The sequence below is a fragment of the Melospiza georgiana genome, chromosome 11 (assembly GCF_028018845.1).
Source record: "Melospiza georgiana isolate bMelGeo1 chromosome 11, bMelGeo1.pri, whole genome shotgun sequence".
NCBI classification, from domain to species: domain Eukaryota; kingdom Metazoa; phylum Chordata; class Aves; order Passeriformes; family Passerellidae; genus Melospiza; species Melospiza georgiana.
This window is the reverse complement of record NC_080440.1, coordinates 4,156,675-4,179,486: the sequence shown is the minus strand read 5'-3', so window position 1 is coordinate 4,179,486 and position 22,812 is coordinate 4,156,675. Positions and strand designations below refer to the sequence as shown.

The following is a 22,812-nucleotide window of genomic DNA, read 5'->3' as shown; positions in this document are numbered from 1 at the left end:
CTCAGTTTGGGAGGTTTTCACAGCCCCCTTGTGAAGGTTCTGTAGAGAACCACGGCACTTTCAGCACCAGGCAGGAATTGTCACAAGGCTGTGGGCAAATGGAATCTATGTTGGAAAAGAAAGGAATTTGTTTGTGAAGCAAGTCAGGGCTGGAGCACACAAATGAAGGCAGAGCTTTGCTGACCACCTTCATAAGCAGGGAGAGGGACTTTTTGACACATATGGGGGGAAAAAAAGGGAGAGGAATTACATGGAGTGTAGAAGATGCTGTAGGAGCACTGTAGCTGTAGCTAGAGGCAAAAATTTCATAGTCTATCCTAGTGAATAACAACAGCAGAAATATAATAACTATGAGGAGTCGAGTGATTAAGGCACTGGCCTGAGTCTCAGCAGACCTGGATTCGGTTCCTGGCTGTTTTCAGATTTCTGTCTGACTTTTGGCAAGCCTCTTCAACTCTCTGCGCCTTGGTTTCCCATCTGTTAAAGAGGAATAATAATATTTCCTTTCTTTCCTGTCTATTCCAGCAGCAATCTCTTCTGGGCAGGCACTGTCTCTCTCAAGGACTTTGCCCTTGGATTTTCATACCTACCCTAAAGCAGGAAATAGGGATGGGGAGCACCATGACATGGAAGCCCTCTTAGCAATTTCCTGTCACTGAGGATCTAAAAGGTGTGCTGCAAGTTGTTAAATAGAGTCCTTAATATCAGTTCTTCCAGGACAAAAGAAAAAAATATCAATCAGTAAATTAGAGAAGGAAAGTGATTCACATACCTATCAAGATTTCTAAGTCTAAATGTGTTTTCTGAAGTAGAAATATTCCAGTTTGAAAGAACAGAGAAAATATTAGCCATGGCACAAAAGCAGAGGGCTGGCCTTCTCCATTTCTGATCTTGCTCCTCCAAGTCTGGCTACTCTATATGGACTGACCTTTTTAGCATTTCTCACTGACAAGACATTGTCTTGAGGCACATTGTGGCTTCCTGACATGCTCGTGCTCCTGGCCATCTGGTGGGATGAAGTTGTGCCCACTCAGAGGCACACACACCCTGCAAGGGTGACTGGGTAATATCAGTTGCAGAGCACTGGTTGAAGAGAACAACCAGTAAATATATAAAATTAAATCTCAGCTGCAGAGGCTTTCTGGTAATAAGCAGCCCCAATTAGAAATGCAAATGTCACTGAAAGGGAGCGTGTCTGTTGACAGTAGACTTTGAGGAAAGCTTTGGGTTTAGTGCTAGTAAATTAATCTTTAATTATGAACACACCTCACTTCTGAAAGAGGTGCCCTGCACTCACTGAACTGACAGCAAGTGAAAGTTTCAGGCTGCTGCTTTCCTCTGTCAAATGGAGCATCTCTCACCAAAAGAGCAGAGGAGAAACTTGTTGGCTGCTCCTTGTGAGCTGGGGCTGGCCAGTGTCACTGACCCTCCAGACAACCAGGATTCACCAACCCATTAAAAACACTGGTCTTAAAACATTCTGTCTCACACGCTCTTGATAAATATAAATATCTAGATGAAGAATTGTCAAAGTTTGGGTAAGAAAAACAGTCCTTGCTCCTGCAGTTCTCTCCTTCCCAGGCTGGGTTGTCTGCCCTCCATGCAGAGCACACTTTGCAGGCAGAGGGGGGACCACACCAAGCTACAGCAAAACCTTCTCCAGAGCAGCCATGAGAATGTTCAGCACCTCCACTCCTGGGCTGGCTGGATTATTAAAACAACATTTCCACTTCCAAGTAAGTAAATAAATCTCACTGGCAAGTTTGTTTTGTGTCAGCCAACATCTTATCTCCCTGAAAACTGGGCTGGTGTCCTGCAAAGCTGAAAACTGAATAGTCTAAAACCTGAGGGCAACAGCCAAGAGATACACCAGATCCATCTTCTGAGGTAGCAGATACAGTGAAGTAAGCAAATACATTCTAGAAATCCTATTATTAAAGTTACAAAAATAATTCTGTTTCTTTAAGTTTGAAGTTATGAACCTTTGCTGTCATTTTCCCAGCAAGCTTTTGTTTTTTCAGCCTACAGCTAAAAAGCTTCACCCCAAGAGCTTCGCTGCCCAAAAGAGGCCGTGCTGCAAAGCCACCTCAAAAGGCCCAGAACACCTGGTTTCAGGCACAACAGGAAGATCAGAACATACCTTATCATAAATATGCATATGCGAGGCAGGAGCCCGCCACCTTCTTGGAGTGATGCCATAATTGACGGAACAAAGTACAACAAAACTTCACATCACTGGTGGATCAGAAGAACAGAGGTAACTGAAAGGCTAGAAAATTACAGGTTTACTGACATTCTGCTCAACCTTACCCATTCTTTATTGAAAAGAGATAATAACCATCTATAGGAGAGCTGTCTTAAGACTCCATTCATTCCCTTTCGCTAGCCCAGCTGAGAGGTGGTATAATATAAAGCACACCAGCATCTGGCATGTCATTTAATTACACCTTTAGCTTGCTGGGAAAATGTTGGAAGTGTCAAGGTAAGCAAACTATAAAAATATATTTTGCTTGCTACAGGAGAGCTGCTGAAATGGCAAGCAGAGGCCGGTTCCAGATATTGCTCTGGGTCTGTGAGAGGAAAGTGATGCAGAGGAGTCTAATTCATGAACAATTATCACCCTCTGATAAGACACCATCTGCTCCCAGCTGCCTGGCTCCAATTCTCCAACAGACAGTTGGGAATTCCTCTCCAAATAAACCACTGGTGTAACCGGAAAACAGAACTGTCAGCTCCAGTGTGGTTGTGCCTCCTTGCATCAGCACCGAGTGTGTCTCACTCTTTCAACCAAGAAGTAAAAATAATGCTGGGAAAGGCAGTAAAATGTCAGCAACCACCGCTGAAAGAGCCAGGTAGGTCTTGGTTTAGCTCATCCACCTGATACGTGCTCTGCTCAACATTAAGAGGCTGTTAGAGATCACTTACAGTAAGGATGAAGGTGGACTAATATACCTGTAGTAGTGGGCACATTTTAACTGTGACTTTTGCCCTGAGTTGATTCAAGGGGCTCTTTTAAAGAGCACAAGCTGATCAGCAAATCAGTCAGGTGGTGTGTTTGTGCAGAAGGCCAGTGCTATCCTCCAGTAGCCAAGGAGAAGCCCACAGCCCTGTGAAATGGCCAGCAGTGGAGGAGTTCCAGGTTCTTGCCATGTCTGTGTTTCTACACCAGTATGTTTTTAAGAGAGAGAAAAAAAAATTCTAATTTCAGACAGCAGAACTGAGATTGTGCTGTGGTTGGAGTAGGAAGTTACATCCATCCCATGGTACTGGGGATTGGCTGCATTTGGCTGAAGCTCTGTGAGCATCACCCCTGCAGCACCGTCCTTCTCACCAAGGCTGCTCCCAAGCCACTGCTCATTAAAAGGTCAGTTCTCATTGTCACTCCTGTGAAATAAGATTGGCCTCTCCATCAACACTTCCTCTAGGCCTTGATGCTGTGCACACCAGGGACAGGAGCACTGAGGAGGGGGTTCAGCATCCTACCCCAGTCTGCACAGATAACCTCAGCGCTTGTTAAACCAAGGATGACCCCTGAGCCTCTGACCCCGGGGGCTGGCCTTGTTACAAGTAATTGAAGTGAATGAAATAAATCACGGGGTTTTTTTCTTTGTTTATTGGGCGGGGTGGGAGGAAAGGAGAAGAAAGTTCAGCACAGAAATTAGTCACCTTGTTTTGTTCTTACTAATGGAAATTTCTCAGAAACCAAAATAAAGGGTGTCATATAAAAACCCGAAGAGCACAAAATTGGCTTGAACCCACATCCTAACTTTTAAACCCAGAACATGAATGCAGGTGTCTGCAGCTGACCATGGTATTTTTTTTCAGCTCATCTGAGGTATGAGTCACTTCCATCAAAAGAGGAGGATGCCTTGATCTGTGTGCGAGCGAGCTTTGGAACAGCAGCTGTTGGAGCAAATACAAACATCCATGCCAAGGATTGTGAGGATGGAGTTTATCTAATATGTAAAAAAACACCTGCTGCAAATGAAAAATTACACCCACAACCACCTGAATAAGATAAGCAAATGATGGGGGAAATGAAGAGACAGATTTATTATTAATGTAAGTTGGAACTTTTGAACCAAACATTTCTTTTGCAATGGAACAGTAGGATGCACAAGGAAATAGCACTCCTTGCCCCAGACCCGCTCAGCAGCATTTATTTTGCCTAAGTGATTTTCTTTTCTTTGCTAAGTCTGGTAGAGATGAAAACACTAACCCAAAGAAGATAATTAAAAGCTAAATGAAACCACATACAGCTGTGCTACTACATGGCTAATGAACATGCAAATATATACATATGACAAGGACATAATGCGGGCTGGCTGCCTTGAGTGGTTAGTGCAGATTTCCAAGAGCTGGAAATGCTATTGATTATAACTGAGCTAAACTTCCTGACTCCAGACTTCAAAGATCAGCCTCAATATAATCATCAGGCAGCATATGGGAGTGTGGCTGCAAGGAGCTGATGAATAATGGCTCGGGGGCCTGAATGTTTGTGCGTAGGGCGGGAGATGTCCTGGAGATGTCCTCTGGGCTGTGGGGTGCAGGCTCCTTGGCAGCCAGGACCAGCACCACAGAATCCTCCTCAGCCTCTTGGCACACTCGGTCCTGCTGACAATTAGGGGTTTGGAGTTATGGGTTTTAGCTGGGATGTTTATTTTTCCTTTCCCACTTCTCTTGGCAAGAGGCTGATGTGTGGTGGAGACATTTTTGGGAGAACCGGGGAGGGAGGTAACAGATACAAGGCAAACCTTCTGGGGTCCTATAAAGAGAAGCAGCACATAAAGGCTGTCCTTTGAGGGTCTGCTGCCACGTTCACATGAAAGAAGACAAATCTGATTTTCCTTATCAGTTAAAAACCTCCCAGCTGACAGTAACTCCCCAGCCCACTCAGAGATGAGACAAGGGAGTCAGGGCTCAGTCCTGCACCACATTCTCCCATGGGAGGGACCTGGTCCCACTGCCTTCCTGTGCCCCTTCACTGGCACAGCACCACTGAAATATCCACTGGGGATGTCACAGAGACAGAGCGAAACTCCCTCCTCCTCCGTGATGGCCACAGAAAGGCCACACAGACCTGGGCATGGCCACAGGCAGGAGAGGAGCATGGAGGGATGGAGCACAACCTTGGATGTGGGAGGAGATGATGGATCCACCAGGATGGCTGAGAGAAGGGACAGCTACCAAAAAAATAAACCAAAGAAACCAAATTTGTGCAGAACACAATGGTTAGTGCATAAAAATTAATCAAGTACTACAATGACTTGCTTTATTCATAATACTTAATGGTCATGTAATAGGAGTTTTTATTCAGCAGTTAAAGTTCATAAGTGCAGGTTTTACATGTAGAAAGGTATTATGCTGATAGTTTAATTACACACCTTTCTGCACACCAAAGGAAATGGGTTATGCGGGTTTTATAATTAAAGACGGACTTCAGAGGGGAAATGAACTTTGCAGTTAGCAACATAATATTTGATTTTTATCAGATGTTTTTGTTTTGAATTCACCAGCACTTGGTGGTGGTGTAAACAGGTGAGAGTGCTCCAGACTGCATGAGGTGTCAGGAGAAGCTTTGAAAATGCAGCAGAAAGTAGCCATATTTAAAAATAGCCAGTGTGAGCATGAGGTATAAACATCATGTGTTTGGAAAGCTCTCCAGACTCTGCCCATGCAATTATGCACAGAGCAAGTCTGTCCAGTACGTCTAGGAAACAGGGGAAAAAAACCCAACCCAACAAGTAAGTGAAAAATAAACCCCAGTGCTTGCCAAAATAATAAAAAACTTCACTTTTTATTTCTCAGATTTTAGTTTTAAATTCATTTCATGGCCAGTGAATACAATTTTCCCCTCCTGCCTGCCTGCAGAGGCAGCAAAGCCAAAAATGTGATGGATGTTTGTGTGTGCACGTTTGCTGTTGGAATACACAGGACTGACTGCTCTCAATATTAAAGGCAGAGAGTGGCATGAGCCACTGCCAGGTCACAGCCAGCTCCTGCTATTCCCTAATAACCATGTGGGGCTCTGTACCCAACAAGGTTGGGCTGGGCAGGTCTGCAGTGCCTGGGATTTCCCTCTTTTTAAGTTTTAGGAGGCTTTATTTAGCATAACCTCATTCTTATATACATATCGAAGCACATTAAAAGGATATGTGGGAATATATATATATATATAATATATATATATATATATATATGTATGTATGTATGTATGTATTTATAGATATATTTTTATATATGTATCTATTTATAAACTGCTAGGAGACATCAATTTATTTATAAACTACCAGGAGTAATCTATTTTTTTTTTTTTAACACAGCAAATACACCTACAAGAATTTTTCTAAAGTCTAAAATATTTCAAACATCACCAACCGCTCCTCCCCTCGTGTGATATAAACTGACAGGCTCAGGCTTTTATTGTGCCCAGCACAAATGAACATTAACTAGTGGGTTGAACAAAAAAAAAAAAAAAAAAAAAAAACCCCAACAAAACAAAACCAACAAAAAAACCCCAAAGCCAAAAGAAGAAAACAAAAGACTTTCCAAAAACAATAAGCAAGGGCAAGGCCTGAAGTATTTTGAGCACGCCCTTTCCTTTCTGGCAGGGCTGGGAGTGACTGCCCTGGATGTTAGGGTTTGTTGGTGCAGCGCAGGTGATGGCACACAGTGCTGCCTGAGACAGGGCTCCCTTGGCTGGCCACAGCTCCTCGGGCGCTCTGGGCCTGCCCAGAGCATCTGAAATCAGGCATTTCACAGCCAACTACAGAGCAATGATTTAAAAATCCTTTTAACGGGTGTGGACACGCAACAAAAACAGGAATAGTTGTGTGAAGGGTGCATCCAAATATAACTGGACATTTTTTTGAATTTCGTTGGCTAACTGCATAAATTAATGACAATGAGAAAGAGCTGTAACTGTTTTTCTCTAATTAAATCCATACATTTTGGCTCTACTCATCATCGTTAACATACTGTTAAAAGTACTGTTGCTGTATCTTTCAACCCTCAGCCTGCAATCAAGCCCTAGCTGCACTGTGGTGGATTTCAAACAGTCACTTGTTTAAAAATAGAAAGTGTTTTTTTTTAAAAAAAAAAAACAACTGACTGCCAGCTGAATGCAAACAGGTAAAAATTAACATATGCAATTGTCAAGTGTCAGATTCAGCTCCTGAGCCACCAAGATTTACATTGCCTGGTGAGGGGCTCACAGCACTTTAAGGCTGTATTGCCCACAGGCTGAAGTTGTGCAAATGAATATATACCCTTAATTTTTATTTAAGTTACAGTATGCTTTCTGTGTGGGGTACCCATCATTTGCTCTTGATAATCTCCAAATTTCAACAAAATATCCCATAATTCCAGAGGGTATTTACTCCATGGGGTAAATTCAGGGTCTACCACAAGGTTACAGAGATGCTTTCCATGATACCCATTCCTACCATTGGCATTCCACCCTTGCAACAGAGGATGCTACTCCACTTTTTTTTTTCTTTTTCTTTTTTTTGAAGTCTAACAAGGGTAATCATAACAGGATTAACAGATTTTTTTTAGCCCCCCCACCCCGCCCTTATCATATCAAAGAGAGCATTAGACCAGAGTTATGATTAGATGTGTTTTTGCTGTATATGGAATTGTATTAAAATTAATGAGTGGCTCAGCCACATTTGCTATCCACTGTTCTGTTCTCTAAAGCCACTTCTCCCATGAAGGGCAGCCATGAGTGAAGGGAGAGCATCCAAATAAGTATTTTGTAAACATTTGAGAAAGAGAGATAAATAGCCACATGCAATCACACCATCTTACCTCAAATACCCACTCAAAAACGAAATAATTCCTCGCTGAACAAGCCAAGCCTGGCTCCCTAAACTGGGAGGAATTGCGATGCTGGTAAACTTGCAGAAATATTTTTACAATTTTATTAGAGGTTTTAATTCAGTGCTTTATCTACCTCTGTTAGTCTGCAAAATAGCTTTAAATATTCAAGTGGTAATTAATGAATCTTTTATGTTGCAAATCAAACATTTTCATCTGTGCTGTGGTACAGTGGCAGTGAGAAGGAGGGGTTTAAAGTGTAATTGTTTCTCCTGTTCCCCTCGCAGCGCTGAATGCCTTTTTACCCTTTATTATATCATTGGCTTTTGCTTCAGTTCATCAGCACTTTGCCACATCTTATCGGTCGATATTTGCTGTCTATTTTTTATTTATTTTTTTTTCAGTGCAAGATTTCTTACTGTGCCTTTGCCAGAGACATTCCTAAGGAGATGGAAACTCTCTGAATGTGGAATTTTCGCATGAGTGCAAAATAATAAAAAGCATGTGTGTATTAAAAAGGGATCAACTTAATGGGAAATGAGCATTGGGTTACATTAATATTCTATTACAGTAAAAATCATATTTAATAAATTTTCTCCAGATTTTTCAGGACCTTACTGTATTTTTCTAAGTCGGATGCCAATCCAAAGAAACAGTGTATATGATACATTTGATTTATGTTAAGTAAATAACCTGCACAGCCCATTTTTCAGTTTTTAAAAAAAATATTAAGTGTAGAAACACACACCAGACTGAAATGTGTGCTTAGTTTCCATCTGCTAGGAGGAATAGTGTTGGTCTTGTGCAGCAGAAAGCCTTTATAAACAGTATTCTATTTTATTGATGCTATATGTGGATTTTTATGTTATGTGGCAAGCGAAGGAGAATGAAAACACTGTAATTTATCCAAAACCATAAAATTATACTAGTACTAAAGTAATTACTTCACATATTAAAGTACAGTTTCCTTTGCTTTCTTTTGTCATCACATAAAACGAGGCGTTGAGCGCGGAGGGGCCGGCGCTGCTCTTGCCTCCACAAAGGATTGACACATCCCAGATCAGACACTATATCACCTGACCCTTGTTGTTCTGTGACCCTAATTAATATTATACTCGCTGACATTTATGTATCAGAGCAATAAGCTAAACAGGAAACAATTTATGTCACCTAAAGCTTTTTAACAAATCGATGCAACTATTTGTAATTGCTTGTTTCACAAGATTAAAAGTACTCAGCCTTGATCTTCGCCCACAGTTTTGTGGCCAACATGACCTGTGCTTCCGTTGTAAAATAGGAGAGTTAGTGATCAGCACCTATTTCCATCAAGTAATCCATATTGCTAATATTTCTGGAATTTTAATGTAGTTACAATTTATAGCCGATCAAATGTGGTTACCTAAATTGCTGTTGCTAGTAGACAGTTTAACTGTCTTTATTAATTACAGTATAATTTAATGTTTGAGTACAGGCACTTGTGTTGGTCATTTTTACAGCCAAAGCAGTTATGTGCCTTATGACGAACCATTTTAGCATTTTCAATGGAAATTTGCTAATATGATGAGTGATAAAAATGTCAAATTCTGGTAAATAATGGTTATTGCTTTGGCTGGAATTAATCCTTGAAAGGACGGTTACCTTCAAATTAACATTATAACTTGAAGAAAAAAAATGTTTTTCATGCTTCTGAGAGGCATAAAAAGTAGTCACTGGGCTCCTCTAAATAAACACAGACAAAATGGCACACAGTGGGGTTTTTTTCCCCTTTTTCTTTAGGCTGACAAAGAAAATTCCTGTGGAAGAAAGGAGGAGGGATTGGTAAACACCCCAAGGTGGTGTCGCTTGCTATTTGCAGCTCATGTGCTTTGAGGATCTCCAGCCAAGGTAATAAACAGGGCAGAAAGAAGGACCTTGCTATGCCCCAGCTCCAGGATTTGGGTAAAAACCAGTTGTGGACACCATGGAGGCTGCAAACACACCTGAGGGCCAATCCCACCACCTGAGTCATCACTGCTGGGGAGAATGGTGGCTTGTGGCTATGTGAGGATGAAGAGTGTTCAACGTGCCAGAATTAACCACCACTGCTGAGGATGAAAGATAGCCCTGATTAACACACCATTAAACGAACGTTTAACATCATCATTGAAGACTGAGCCTGATTAATAGGTCAAGAAGGGCTAATTACACCTTGTTGTCAGGAAGGGTGTGCGTATGTGTGGCTGCGTGCAAGCGAGTGGCACCAGGAATTGCCAGTCCCTTAAATTACATCAATAATGTGAAGTTTGTCAGACTCTGTGACCATGGCCCAAGGTAAATGTCACTGATGGGATCATCTGCCGGGAGCAGGTGGGTGTGCAAGGAGCACATCAGCTGCCGTGTCCTCCTGGGCCTCCAGCTCCTGAGCTTTTCCCTCTGGGACAGGAGAAACCCAGAAAAACTACTCAGAGGCTCCAGTTTTCTTTGGAAATTCCTCAGAGACGCATTGCCTCACCACTGCCCATAAAAGTGCTTTTCAGCTGTGGTGGAAAACAGCGTTTCTGCCTGGAAAAGGTATTTCCCAGCTGCCTGTTGCTGGTGGAGTAGGAAGGCATTGTGTGATGTTCCATGATGGAGCAGCCAGGGAGGAGAAATGTGATTAATAACACAAAGATGATACAGAAGGTGGCCAAGAGCCAGATTCCCATCCGCTGCTCCAGGCAGCACTGACTGGGAGAGGAGGGGAAATGACGGTCCTGCTGCTCAACACAAGCTGCGTGTGGCAGCATCTCTTAAGCCCAAGCCCACAGGCAGTCAGCAGATGACAAACAGGACATTTGGAACCCCAAATCATCTTTCTGAGGTGAGATGCCCAGGTAGGTGAGCAGCCAACTAATTTCTGATGGCTTTGTAGCCCCTGACCTGCCTGGGGGGACACAGAGTCCCCCAGGAGAGGCTGAGGGCCCTGCTGGGGCTCATCCAGGGACACATTTCCTACCTGGAACTGACTCCCCCCATTTTACAGATGCACCCCACACCAAACAGCAGCTTCTGGCTCAATTCCCTCTGCCTGTGACTTTGGAAAATTTAATCCCACAAATCCTCTCCAGTTTACTAAAATCTCACTGGTGGTGGAAGTGCACCACACATCCAAGGCCGAATTTGTATTCTCTGTATTTTGATTATTAAAATCTACCAGTCCATACCATTTGGGGACACACAATAATGAGTGTGCAAAGTTCACCTCCCCCCGCCCCCCAAAAAATAGTTATCTGGTGTAATTTTATGATAGAATATTTTTATAAAATCATTTGTACTAATTTAAGCATTTATCATTATATGCAAAAAGATTTCTTGATGAGAATATTATAGACGGTGCATGTTTTTGACATTAGCATTTTATTTGGATGACTAATCTTGCAGATGTGAAATTTTAATGAATTATTCATGAAAAATCTCTCCTCTGAAATTTCAGTTTGCTGCTAATGCTAGTTATTAAACATTTTATTTTTCTTTACAAAACTTGATGAGGAAAATAAATGTGTGCTTACTCGAAAGAAAAAGAAGGTGGGTTTTTCCTTCAGCTCGTCTCAGGTGACAGTGCCAGTTGGGACTTTGCTGCTCACAGTTTTAAGGCCCAAGGGGTTGATCCTGCAAACCCCTTTTGGCAGGGTGCAGTGCACATTCCCAGCCCCTCTTACCAAAGCTAACAGCACCATTATTCCCATCAGGGCACTGCACTGGGAAGGAGCTGCAGGATGAAGACCCCAACCCTTTGAGAAAGCAAAGAAAGAACCCCCTGCGACCCCAGTGGGCAAAACTGAAGGACTTCCTTGGAAAAGAGGATTAATTCCTTGAATGACAGTGTCTTCTGTGCTTCCAGCATTCCAGCCTCACCCAACTGCCCTGTACAGACTGCCCACAAATCCACCACTAAAATATTCTGTACTTGGATGTGGTTGAGAAATGTCAAGGCAAGAGATGAGATTTGTCCATCCACGAATGAGCTAGGATATGGCTGAGGTGCCCACGGATCAGGGATGTGACATCAGAATCACTGTGAGGGGGAACAACAACACAAGAACTTCGGACATGGCAACTTGCATTACCAGTGTGAACAACCAGCATTTTTATTGCATTTGAGAATGCTATAATGTCAGTAATTAGTACTGACTACACAACATTTTTTATTGTCTGTATCAACAGACATGGAATGATGGAATTACAGTTGATGTAAGGAATGAGTTTCTTTTATGCCTTATCAAAAAAAAAAAAAAAATCTTGTTACTGGCAGCACATACACACGAAGCACCATGCTAACAGTCTGGACTGTACCATTTTCATCAAGGCTTATGGGTAGAAGATACTTGGTTACCTGTTCTGGGCCCATTAAAATGCAGTCCTGAACTGCAAATTCACCTCGCAAGACTAGAATACTAAATGACTTCTGAAACATCTAAAAAATCACTCTGAGTTCATTAACCAAAGGTACCAAAGGATTTCAAAAGAGTTTAAACACGTTTGGTTTTTTTTTTTCCATGCTATAATGAACGTGAGATTATTGGCGATCTGAAAACTACAATAGTTCAAAATTATTTTAAAAAACTTTATATATATATATATTTTATGTATGTATATATATAAAATATCTAATGATCTGCAATATTTGTAGAACCAGCATCCCTGCCCCGGTCTCTCCCCAAAGCTGAGCTCCAGGAAAGGGGAGGTGCAGGACCTGCCGTGGGACTCTTGCGAGTGAGAATCAAAAAAAGGTAATTTTATTTTTTTTGTGGTCACTTGTTCTACATAAGCCTTGATTTTGTTTTTGTTTTTTTTTTTTTCTTTTTTTCATTTCACTTCTAGTTGAATGCAGAAACCTAACAGGTTTTACATTTACAAACTTTTTTTTTTTTTTGTGGACAAGGAAGGCTTTGACTCTCATTCCTGACAGCGATTTACCTGATACATGGTACTACTTTCATAATGTACGCTTTTCTTTGAGAAAAAAAACATGTAACAAATTGTCTTTACATCTTGGCACCTTGTAAAGTTTTTTTTTTGTTTTTTTATACAAAAAGTTCAATAGTTTGACACTCCCCATTATTAATCACTACTTCACTGATAAACTTTGAAAGTGTGACCCTGGAATTCATCATGCAAAATATTTACTGCAGCAGGAGAAAAACATTTTTTTTTAAACAATTTTTTTTTCCTTTCAAATATATGAACTTTGTTTAAGACAGCCAGAAAAGGCAGTGGTAAGATAACAGAAGGGGTGGGAAAGTATCAAAAAAACCAGCTTAAACACAAAAACTGTACAAAAATGCTTCGATCAATGATAACAGGAGAAAAAAAAATCTGTCAACTATGTTACAATTTAAAAGCTGAAAAAAAAAGTCAGGGATTTTCTCCCACATGTCAGCAAATGTCATCCAATATTCTTAAAGCAAGGATAACTAAATAAAATACATGTGCAGCGTATTCTGCAATTCCATTACATACAGTAGTTTTTTTTTTCAAAGCTATTTTTTAGTATAGTTAATATAAAGCAGTTGCACAAAAAGCAAAAGGTGTTTTGACAAACAGGTCTGCATTTATTCCTTTTGAGGAATGATATCTAAAAAAAGGACCTTTCCACCTTTTCCTCCCTCCCCACCCTCCCCCCAAAAGACAAAGGCTCACACAGACACAGTGGGATATATATGTACAACATAATAAACCCCTCCCTAAAGAAGCAACTGTATATCCAAAGGGATACAGAATCAGAATTGTAAAAATCATAGTGAAGTTTGCTTGATGTAAAGCCTGAGATTTTCAGTTGGTTCTTCTGCAAGGCTGCAACACCTGCCAGATATGTTAAACTCTAATTTTTTGTTTCTTTTTCTCTTTTTTAAATTTTTTTTATTTTTGCTACAGTCTTTAGACTAAGCATGCAAGACATACAACTAAGTGCAACTGAGTGAAATGTATTTTTTATTTACTCATTCCCTAACAGTTTGGACTGAGGTATGCGTACTAACAGTTTTCTCATGCTGTTATCTTTACTCATGTCTAGCTACACATGCTGAGAATGAACTAATCTACCAGATTTTTATCCCCCTTCTGAATACCGAACTAACCAGCAAACCACTCAGTTTTGAAGCACAGGGCTCAATTCTCATGATCCCTGTCTGGCTACCGCCGGCACGTCACGAAGCTGCCTGGATATAATTTAAACCAAAACTAAAAAAAAAAAAAAAGAAAAAAAAAAGAAAAAAAATTTAAAGAAAATGTTTCCAAATGACCACAGACTGCCCTTTTTTTTTCTTTTTTTTTTTTTCCTTGTCTTTTTGAAACAGAAAGCAGAGTTTTATAAAAGTAACTGCCAATAAAGTTTTTTGTACCAAAGCTTATGAGTGGACAGGAGTGTTATTTCCTTATGAAAAATGCTGACCAAAAACTAAACAAAACTGAGTAAATGTGCCAAGATCAACCAAAATTAAAGCAGACATCCCAGCACAGTCCCGGAACAGAAGTGGCACACAATCTGTAGAACCAAAGACCAAAAAATTTTTTTTCCTTTTTATTCTAGAAATACCATAATGTCGTCCAGTTAAATTGTGGGAGCTTTTCTGTTCTCTTCTGTGTTTTATTAAACTGTCTCCTTTATCTGATACTCTAATTTTCCACAAAATAATTGTGTCTTTGCTTTCTTCAGCTCCCTTCTCATAGCTCCCCCAGTAACACTGATTCCTAGTTTTAACCTCAAAAGCTCTCCTCGGTTCCTCTTTACAGACTTTCATTTTGGTCACTGTAAAGAACTGCAAATAAAAACTAACAACTTTGGTTCAGACATCTACTTGGCCTTCTAAATTTTCTAGAATAAAGGAGCAGTTTCCCTCTCAGGTTAGCAATAGCCCACATCTTGTCATTTCCCTCTAAATTCTTCAACCTCCTTTGATCAACAATAAGAGGATATTTGGCTTCATAAGATAAAGCATATAACAGAGAACATAATTTACCTTTGTGTAATATCTTTGGTAATTTTAGGAAAAAAAAAAGGTACAAAGAAGAATATAAATTAAGCTCTGAAAGGCTTTTCGAAATAATAAAAAAAAGCTACAGTCCTACATAAATAAATGAGTGACGGAAAAGTGGTTGCAGAATGAAAATGTTTAGGTGTTTGGTGACTGAGGTTTACTGACCTATGGCAACAGATTTTGTATGTCGTGTTTGCTTTGCAGAGCTTTGCCAGTTTTGCCTAACAAGCCCCGGCGCCAATTCTCTCCCAACTCTCCCAACTCCTCCGGCGAGGTTTCCATACTGGCTGGTGTAATATTGCATAACAATCCTAACTGCAGTACTGGATTTGCACAGCTGAAAATTAACACTTTAGCATTAGTGGGGCCCCGTCCTTATTAACTCCCGTAACAAGTTCAATCTGAAATCTAATTTGTATTCAAACAGATTAACGCCACCGAGCAATCCTGAACTGATGTTTAACCGTGAAACATCACCATGTACAGTAACAACTTAATGAAGTCATCTTTCCAACCACTATTTGCAAATGCAAATGTAAAAAAAACAATAGAAAAAAATAAAGTTGTAATAATAAATGTTTAGGTGCCCATCTCGGTAATCTTAGATATTCCAGAAAGATGTGTTGATCCATTAGAACTCGTGTTAAACAACCGAGAACCTGCCACTGTACTATTCATTCTCTGCTAAAAGTGAACTCTGTTGGTGCTGCATATGTTTCTTTGTGCTGTTCAATTTTGTGGCATTTGCTAATATTCACCGTTGCTGCCAAAAAAAAAAAAATCAAAAAAAAAATCAAAAAACCTAAACAAAACAAGAATATATTAAAAATACTGCTTTGTGGAATGAATCTGTGTTGCTTCCTACAGTGTTTCTATGTTCATCTGTCATTCATTCTCATTCTTGCAGTACTTCGTTCCTCTCTCTCCGTTGGACAACCCTTCCACATGTATCGTGCAGCATTTGGGACCTTTTCAAAAAACAACAACAACAAAGAAGGAGACACCGAAATGGAATGTTTTCCATAGCTAAAGAAAACATGGTGGCATCTGAAGGAAACTGGAATGAATGACAGAAAAAACTACAAACAATTCAATGACATTCAGCTTCGTATAATAAAAACACCTATTAACATTCATCACAAAGTACAGAAAACGTTGAAGCCTCCGAGAGGCCCTGGGCCCAGATGAGGCCTGAGGTCAGAACTTAAAATGGTAGAGGAGAAGTGGGGCGGGGGAATAAAAGCAATACATTAAAGAGTTTGGGATAATTTTTTCTTTGAACCCCTCCCCGATATACACACTCACACGCACGCACACATACCCACACACGTGCACACACAGGCCTTCCCCATCCCAAATGGAAGCAAAAAAAAAAAAAAAAAAAAAAAAAAGAAACCAACCAACGAAACAAAAAAAAAAAAATGGAGTAAAGGCAGTGATAATCAACATGCAGTACTGTGCAAATATGTTGTCCATTGGAATCCTTAAAATCTGGGCAAAGACTTGATCTGCAGTTCAGGTGTACATGCTCAGTTTGATGTCCTCAAGTGTCCAAAATTGGCAGGACCTGCAGTCCACAGCTGGCTGCTAAATGCAAGTGAATCAGTTTAGCAAATTTACAACACTGATGTTGACTGTAAGAGAGGAAAATCCCAAGTACCAAACAAGTCCATCCAATGCACAGAGTACAAATTCCTTTTTTCAACAAAAAGTAGAAAAATCAAAAATACTCCCAAATGGGATACTTGATGGCACTAAGAGTTAACATATTTCATAGTTGTCAAAGTGGACTGAGAATCCTCCAGACTGTACAATAATGGAGAGATTTCACAGCTAAGTTTGACGTGTTCTTCTTCCAATCTTCATTCTCAGGATAACGATGTCAGACATACTCATTCTATGTCCTCATTTACAGGTTCATCTTCATAATCTCTGTCGTGATCAAAATCTGGACTGTGGTTGGCTGTTGTCACTAAGGATAGTGGGCCTTCATTTTCATCTGGGTCTAATGGTTCTTCTTTGACATGCACAGGGTGCCTGGGAAAACGAAACAGCAGACAATCAGCAAGTTGCTCATTAAAAAATGGTTTTGACAGCACAGGTGGTTTGGGGAGAAAGGCAAAGGTGGTTTGGGGGGTTCAGACATGGAGGGCCAGGTCTGAGAGCTCCAGGCCACCAAGGAGAAGACCCTCAATGTCTGTGCTGGCCACAAAAGCCAAGCGAAGCACAATCTCCCAGGTAACAATCAAGAGAACAAGAGTGAACAGCCTTAAGTTTCCCCACAGGAGGTTTAGTTTGGATATTACAAAAATTTCTTCACAGAAAGAGTGATCAAACACTGGAACAGGCTGCCCAAGGGAGTGATGCAGTCACTGCATCCAGAAGCCTTCAGAAAACATGGATGTGACACTTAAAACACGGTTTAGTGTCGGGCTTGGCAGTGCTGGGTTAATGGCTGGACTCAACGATCCTGAAGGGCTTTTCCAAGCTTAATGATTCTAAGATTCCAGGCAGGCTGTGCCAGGCAGGCAGCACTCAGCCTCCCCGGGAAAACACTCTGGGAGGAGCACCTCGATAGGGTTTCTGTCTTGGGATGGGGAGAAAACGCTCTCAGCTGACACATTAAGTTAATATGATCTTTGGATAAATAAGTGGAATGTGCATCCGAGGGGGAAGGCAGGGCCTGCCCAGGCCTCGGCGCGGGCCGGGCTAATCATCCTCGCTGTGTGTGCAGCGTCTCTCGTTAACATGCAGAACCTGTGAGACAACTCTCCAGAGGACGACCCCAAGTGAGGTTCTATCATTAATCAACTTCAAGCAAACACAGCAAAGAGACACCATGATACATGCTTTAAACTCCAAATTAATGCATATTTTTACAAACTGTCAATAAGGGAAGAAAAGCCCTGCCAGGAAACACAAACAGAGAGGAAAAGGCTCGCTCAACACAACAATATGATAAGAAAGCACAGTCCTAACGAGAATAATAACACTGTCAGCTGTAAACAAGGCAGAACATGATCCCCAGCTCATGGTGGGCACAAGGATGTACTAAAAAGATGAGATCTGCCAAATTTCTCATTACAGCAAAGCACATGAATAACCCGCAGGGGAATGGGGCTTGGTCATTCAAAACGGGTATGATAACAATTGAAAAATGTTGTTCGTAAATCATATTTACAACAAATCCTATACAAATACAAATTACCTTTTTCTACCTCTCTTTCTTTTTTTTTTTTTGTTCAGCAGCTTTTGAAATGTAAAGTAGCCATGTGAGTCAATAGTGTCTTGTTAGTGGGACTTTATAGGAAACTAGGATTTTATTGACATTACCAAGTATTAATAATGCGACACAGCGATGGAGACCCTGTTTGCTTCCTAAATAATTGATGTTGTAGGCAATCCCTTAAAATAAAGTGTTAATGAGTTCAAGTCCCACTCTGTCTCTCACTGAGTTGATAACCACCTCCAAGACTCATGTTTTTCCTCTGTGCAGGCTGATTTAACCCTTTCACATACGCAGCATGAACACACAACCTGAAGCACACACCTTCACTGTAAGAACTTTTCTTCTGTTTGCACAGCTTTGCTTTAAAATGAGTGATTTAAAATAGCTGCATTGTATTTTATGCTTTGTGTGGATAGCAACAACAACACTGTTTGTACTCCACTGCACGGACAGACAGCAAGGATAAATCACTGGGCAAGGAAAATGTACTCAGCATCCACAGACAGTCCAAAGCCTTGCCTAATTCAAGTGAGCCAGTTGTACCCCTGTATCCTGTTTATTTCTTTATTCAGACTTGAGCCTGGATAAGTTAGGAAGCATCCAACTTGCTGACTACAGACAATTCAAATGTGAGCTGTGAATGCCTTTCAAGTCCCTGCTTGTTTCAACTTTTTGAGTTGTAAAGTGCTAGATCAATACTCAAGTATTAAGTGCACCTTCCAACTCATCCAAAGGAACACTGAGAGAAGTGATGCAGTATCCATGGACACACATCTTTTCCCATCAAATCTACTAAAATGAATCCCATCAACACACCTCTGGGAGCAAAGAGGTTCCTCTGCATGTCACATACTTTTTGAAAAAATTACACACCAAGAACACGGCTCATACTGTTTTTAACCTTACTAGTGAAAAAGGGGTAAAGAAAAAACTGGAAGGAGAAAATTCAAGGATCAGAGGTTAAGAATTGGCAAAAACTTAAGAGAAGCTGGAGGTGTGCATGCGCTACCTGTCCCAGCAGCTCATGGCCTCAGTGAATATTAAACTATGCTGAATACCTGCAACTAGAAAAACTTAATATTATGAATAGGCTGTGGGGCCCCTCACTTGGGAGAAAACATGAAATGAAAAACAGAAGAAAAAGGGGGAAAGAGCAGCTGCACTGAGAGCCCAATAAAGCCTGTGCTACTTGGCCTTTATGGCAGTGATCTTTTTTACTGCTGTTTTAATGTCAAAGTCTTGCTTTTTTGCTTTCTGGTTTTGATGCTGCCGCTGCTGGGCTTATTTTTGTTTGGGTTTTTTTTTTTTTTTTTAAGTATTATTTTTGAAAACACAGAAGGGAAATTTTCAAAGGAGGCATGAGAACACGTCACGTGCAGCAGAGAGGCCTTGGTGCGTGGAGTGGAGTTTCACCAAAGGCTGCCCAGTGTCCCAATGCATCCCCACCACCTCAGGTTAGACAGGTGCTCACGGTGCTCAAAACCACTCTAAGTGCTGTGAAAGCTCATTCAAAGGTCCCCAAACCTTTCCAAAGCAAACTCTGCCCCTCTTCTGGTTTTGTTATGAAACCAGGTGAAACCAGGTGGTTTTAACTGAGGTTCTCTTTGAGGTTTGGTGTGATTCCCAGAGGTCAAAAACCAAAACTTGAGGCGTGAGAAGCAACAGAAGTTATGAAAAGCTCTGCACAACCCTGGGTGAGCCAAAATCAGAAAGGGCCACAAAGCCACAGGGAGCAGAGTCACACCAGTCCCCCCAGCACCTCACATGTTGCACAAACATCAGACAGTGAGCTTGGCAAAACCTCCATCCCCTAAATGAGGAGGTTATCTGGGTAACACAACCCCCAGGGACAGAGCTGCAAGGAAAACAATGCCAAAAAATTCCAACTCCTTGTGTATTCTCTCAGATGTAACCACAAAATGGCACATGAGGAGGAAACCTTCCTGAATCTGTGATTTTTCTCAAACATTTCTAAGCAACTGAAATAAATAAGCTTAAATAATCTTGAAGGCAAAGGGAGACTTTCATATCCTCTCAAGTTAAGACTGAATTTCTATTTACCACCTCAACAAATCCTCAAAACGGGGAAGGAAAACTTCCTTTAGAGACTGAAGAATTCAGTCTGCTGAATTACAGAAAAGGTAAATGCTGGGTTAAGCGACAAGAAAAAGAAAGGGGAGGGAGAAAGAAGGCAAAGAAAAGAAAGGGTTTCCCATTTCTGTTTTCACAGCAGCAGAAATTCAGCACATTCCTTTTAAGTAATGCCTGGGACTCCAGAAGGGGTTAACAATAAATAACCTTGCTGAACACAGATTCCCCTTCTTTTCACATCTGAGTAATTCTTTTGTTTGTCCACTCTGGGAACAGAGGAGTTTTTAATAAAGCTGACTGTTGTTTAAAGCCACTGAGTTCTGGTGGTGCACACAGCATGGAGTAGTTTGCTTTGTGGCTACCTTTGGAGCATATCAGGATGAAAGTGTTATGTCCCCAAGCTGTAATTATGCGACTACTTTCTAGTGTTTCAAAAGGAGGGAGAGAGAAGGGAAAAAAAACCCACCCTAGCTGTGGTTCAATGTGTCATAAAAAGGAAACGAATGAGCGGTAATAAGACTTCAGCTAGAGTGTTAGACTTCTTAGCTGTCATGTTAACAAGGTCCTTTAAACCTTACAATAAAGTTTAAAACTTGATTTCTTCCAATACACTGAAATTGTTTAAAAAATATTTTGCATAATGACAAGGAAATCTGTTCTGAGAAAAAAAATGAACATGTTGTTAACAAAGCAGGAGCATGGAAAACAAAAAGGTTTCACAGCGTCTGTGAAGTCGCTGTTGACTTATGTTTTTATTTAGTAAACAGGGTAAACCCTATGACGTGTGAATGGTGTTCTGGCTTTAGATCCCTTCAAACTACTTAGAAACACCATTATAATGGGGAAGCTCTGAGGCTGGTATTGGAACATCACCCGGCCACATTTTACTTAAGCAAAAAGAAATGTTCAGCAGAGAACACATATATTATCAATTCTGAGAAAATGAAAACACTCAGGAAACAATCATTTCCATATTACAACAGAAAATTGGATTTTCTGGTGAATAATGAAAATGAGGCATCACTCCCCCCGACCTCCTCTCTCTCCACTATTTGTTCTGTGCCACTCACCTTGGTATCAATGTGCTAAGAGATGATTATTAAGTGCAACAAAGGCCACAGCTATGCACAGTTCTGGAAGATGTCCTACCCTGTTTCAACTCAGTTATTTTTCCCTCCTCTCAGTCTATTCAAAGACAAGGAAACCTTAGGTGAAATGAGAAGTGCATGAACTGCACTAGCCTTGAACTTGCAAAAAAATAATTACTCGGATTAACACAACATCATAAACGTTCATCCTTGTCTGTTAGGCCAGGAGAAACCCTTGGGAGAAGTCTTGTTTCTTGAAAAAAGTCATGTCCCTCCACTCCTCCTTCACGCCAGCCCTGCGTGGTCACAGGCAGAGGATAACAAATTGTGACTAAAAGTGCCTGGAGATGAATCCGTCTGTGAGAGACGGAAAGTGTGTCATGCAACGTTACTTTGGGAGAGATAATTAATACTGCACAAACAATCACTGGAAAAGCTAAACACATTATTTGAATGTTTTGAAGTAAATGGTAAAAGACAATGTTTAAATTAATTATTAATTAAAAATGAATGTTGCCATCTTTAAAGATTTTTTTTTCAAAGCACTTTGTGCACTGATTTAAAACACTGCGATATCAAAGTATCCAGAGCCTCAGATTCCTTCGTGCCCCCTCCCCTCTGACAACACATTATGCAGGTGGGAAACTTTTTTGCCATTAAATGCTAATTAGTTTCACAACTAATTACTACCGTGGTATTAGGTTAATGTTTTTTCTACTTTTTGATTTAGACTTACTTTTGTAAATCCCTTATTCAAATTACTTTGAAGTAAAAGACTACAAATTAGTTCTCTTTTTAATGTGAAATGTGAGCCCTGGCAAGGCAGCCAGTAATTTTACAGGCTGTTTTAAGGAGCAGGGGGAAGACGGGCAGCACGGTCACTCACAGGTACCCAACGGCTCCGCCGAGCTTTCGGGAACGCCAGCACTTGTAAACTCCGGCTTCCTCACCAGCCGCCAATTACCCGGCGTGTGATGTGAGGGGAGGGGGGAGTTTACAGCTTTGCAAACTCACTCCGTCACCCCATAAATACCGCACACACCCATCGGGGCATCACACCCTTCCTGCCTTACCCTTTCCTGCGCCCGCCCGCTGCCCGGGTGCCGCTCGCGCTGAGCGGGGCAGGCGAGCCCCCGCCACTTCGTGCGGTTATAGACGCGCTCATTACGCCGCCGTCTGTTGCTATAATGCCCCTAATTAATTCTCCTTTTGATATTTTAAGAGCAATCTATAAATCACACAGACCTTCATGTTAATGCTTAGCAAGAGCGTTTTGTGTTGAGTGGGTTTTTTTTGACTCGCCAAACAAGCCCATTTCCCAGCTCTGCCCCACGGGCCGTGCTCATCACGCCATCCAAAGGGGAGAGAAATCATCCAAAGGTTTTCTCCAAGAAGCACAGCTGCCTATGAGGTTTTGGAAGGTTTAAAGAAGAGAACTGCAAACAAGTGAACAATTTTATAAGCCCTGTGTCCTTCTTGGACTGAATTGAGCTGATCAGTTTTATACAGAAACTAGTAAATGGCTCTTTTATGTTCAAACCACCCTACGCATGTCCCCAGATGGAGGCAGATGTCGGCTCTTGTTGCTCCA

The 22,812-nt window shown here is 41.1% G+C and overlaps 1 protein-coding gene and 1 long non-coding RNA gene across 7 annotated transcripts in view; one reads left to right on the top strand and one right to left on the bottom strand.

Moving 5' to 3' along the window:
* Positions 1 to 1,484: 1,484 nt before the first annotated feature.
* On the top strand, positions 1,485 to 2,607 carry LOC131088319 (uncharacterized). Its single transcript, XR_009115084.1, has 3 exons — positions 1,485 to 1,736; positions 2,022 to 2,257; positions 2,520 to 2,607. It is a non-coding gene; the product is annotated as an uncharacterized LOC131088319 (long non-coding RNA).
* A 9,295-nt stretch (positions 2,608 to 11,902) lies between these two features.
* FOXP1 (forkhead box P1) overlaps positions 11,903 to 22,812 on the bottom strand; it is a 218,312-nt gene continuing 207,402 nt past the window's right edge. For all 6 annotated transcript variants that reach the window (XM_058031758.1, XM_058031759.1, XM_058031760.1 and 3 more), the window contains one exon: positions 11,903 to 16,850. In XM_058031758.1, coding sequence (XP_057887741.1) covers positions 16,706 to 16,850 — 145 coding nt within the window. In that variant the 3' untranslated portion in view covers positions 11,903 to 16,705. The remainder of the gene's footprint in view (positions 16,851 to 22,812) is intronic.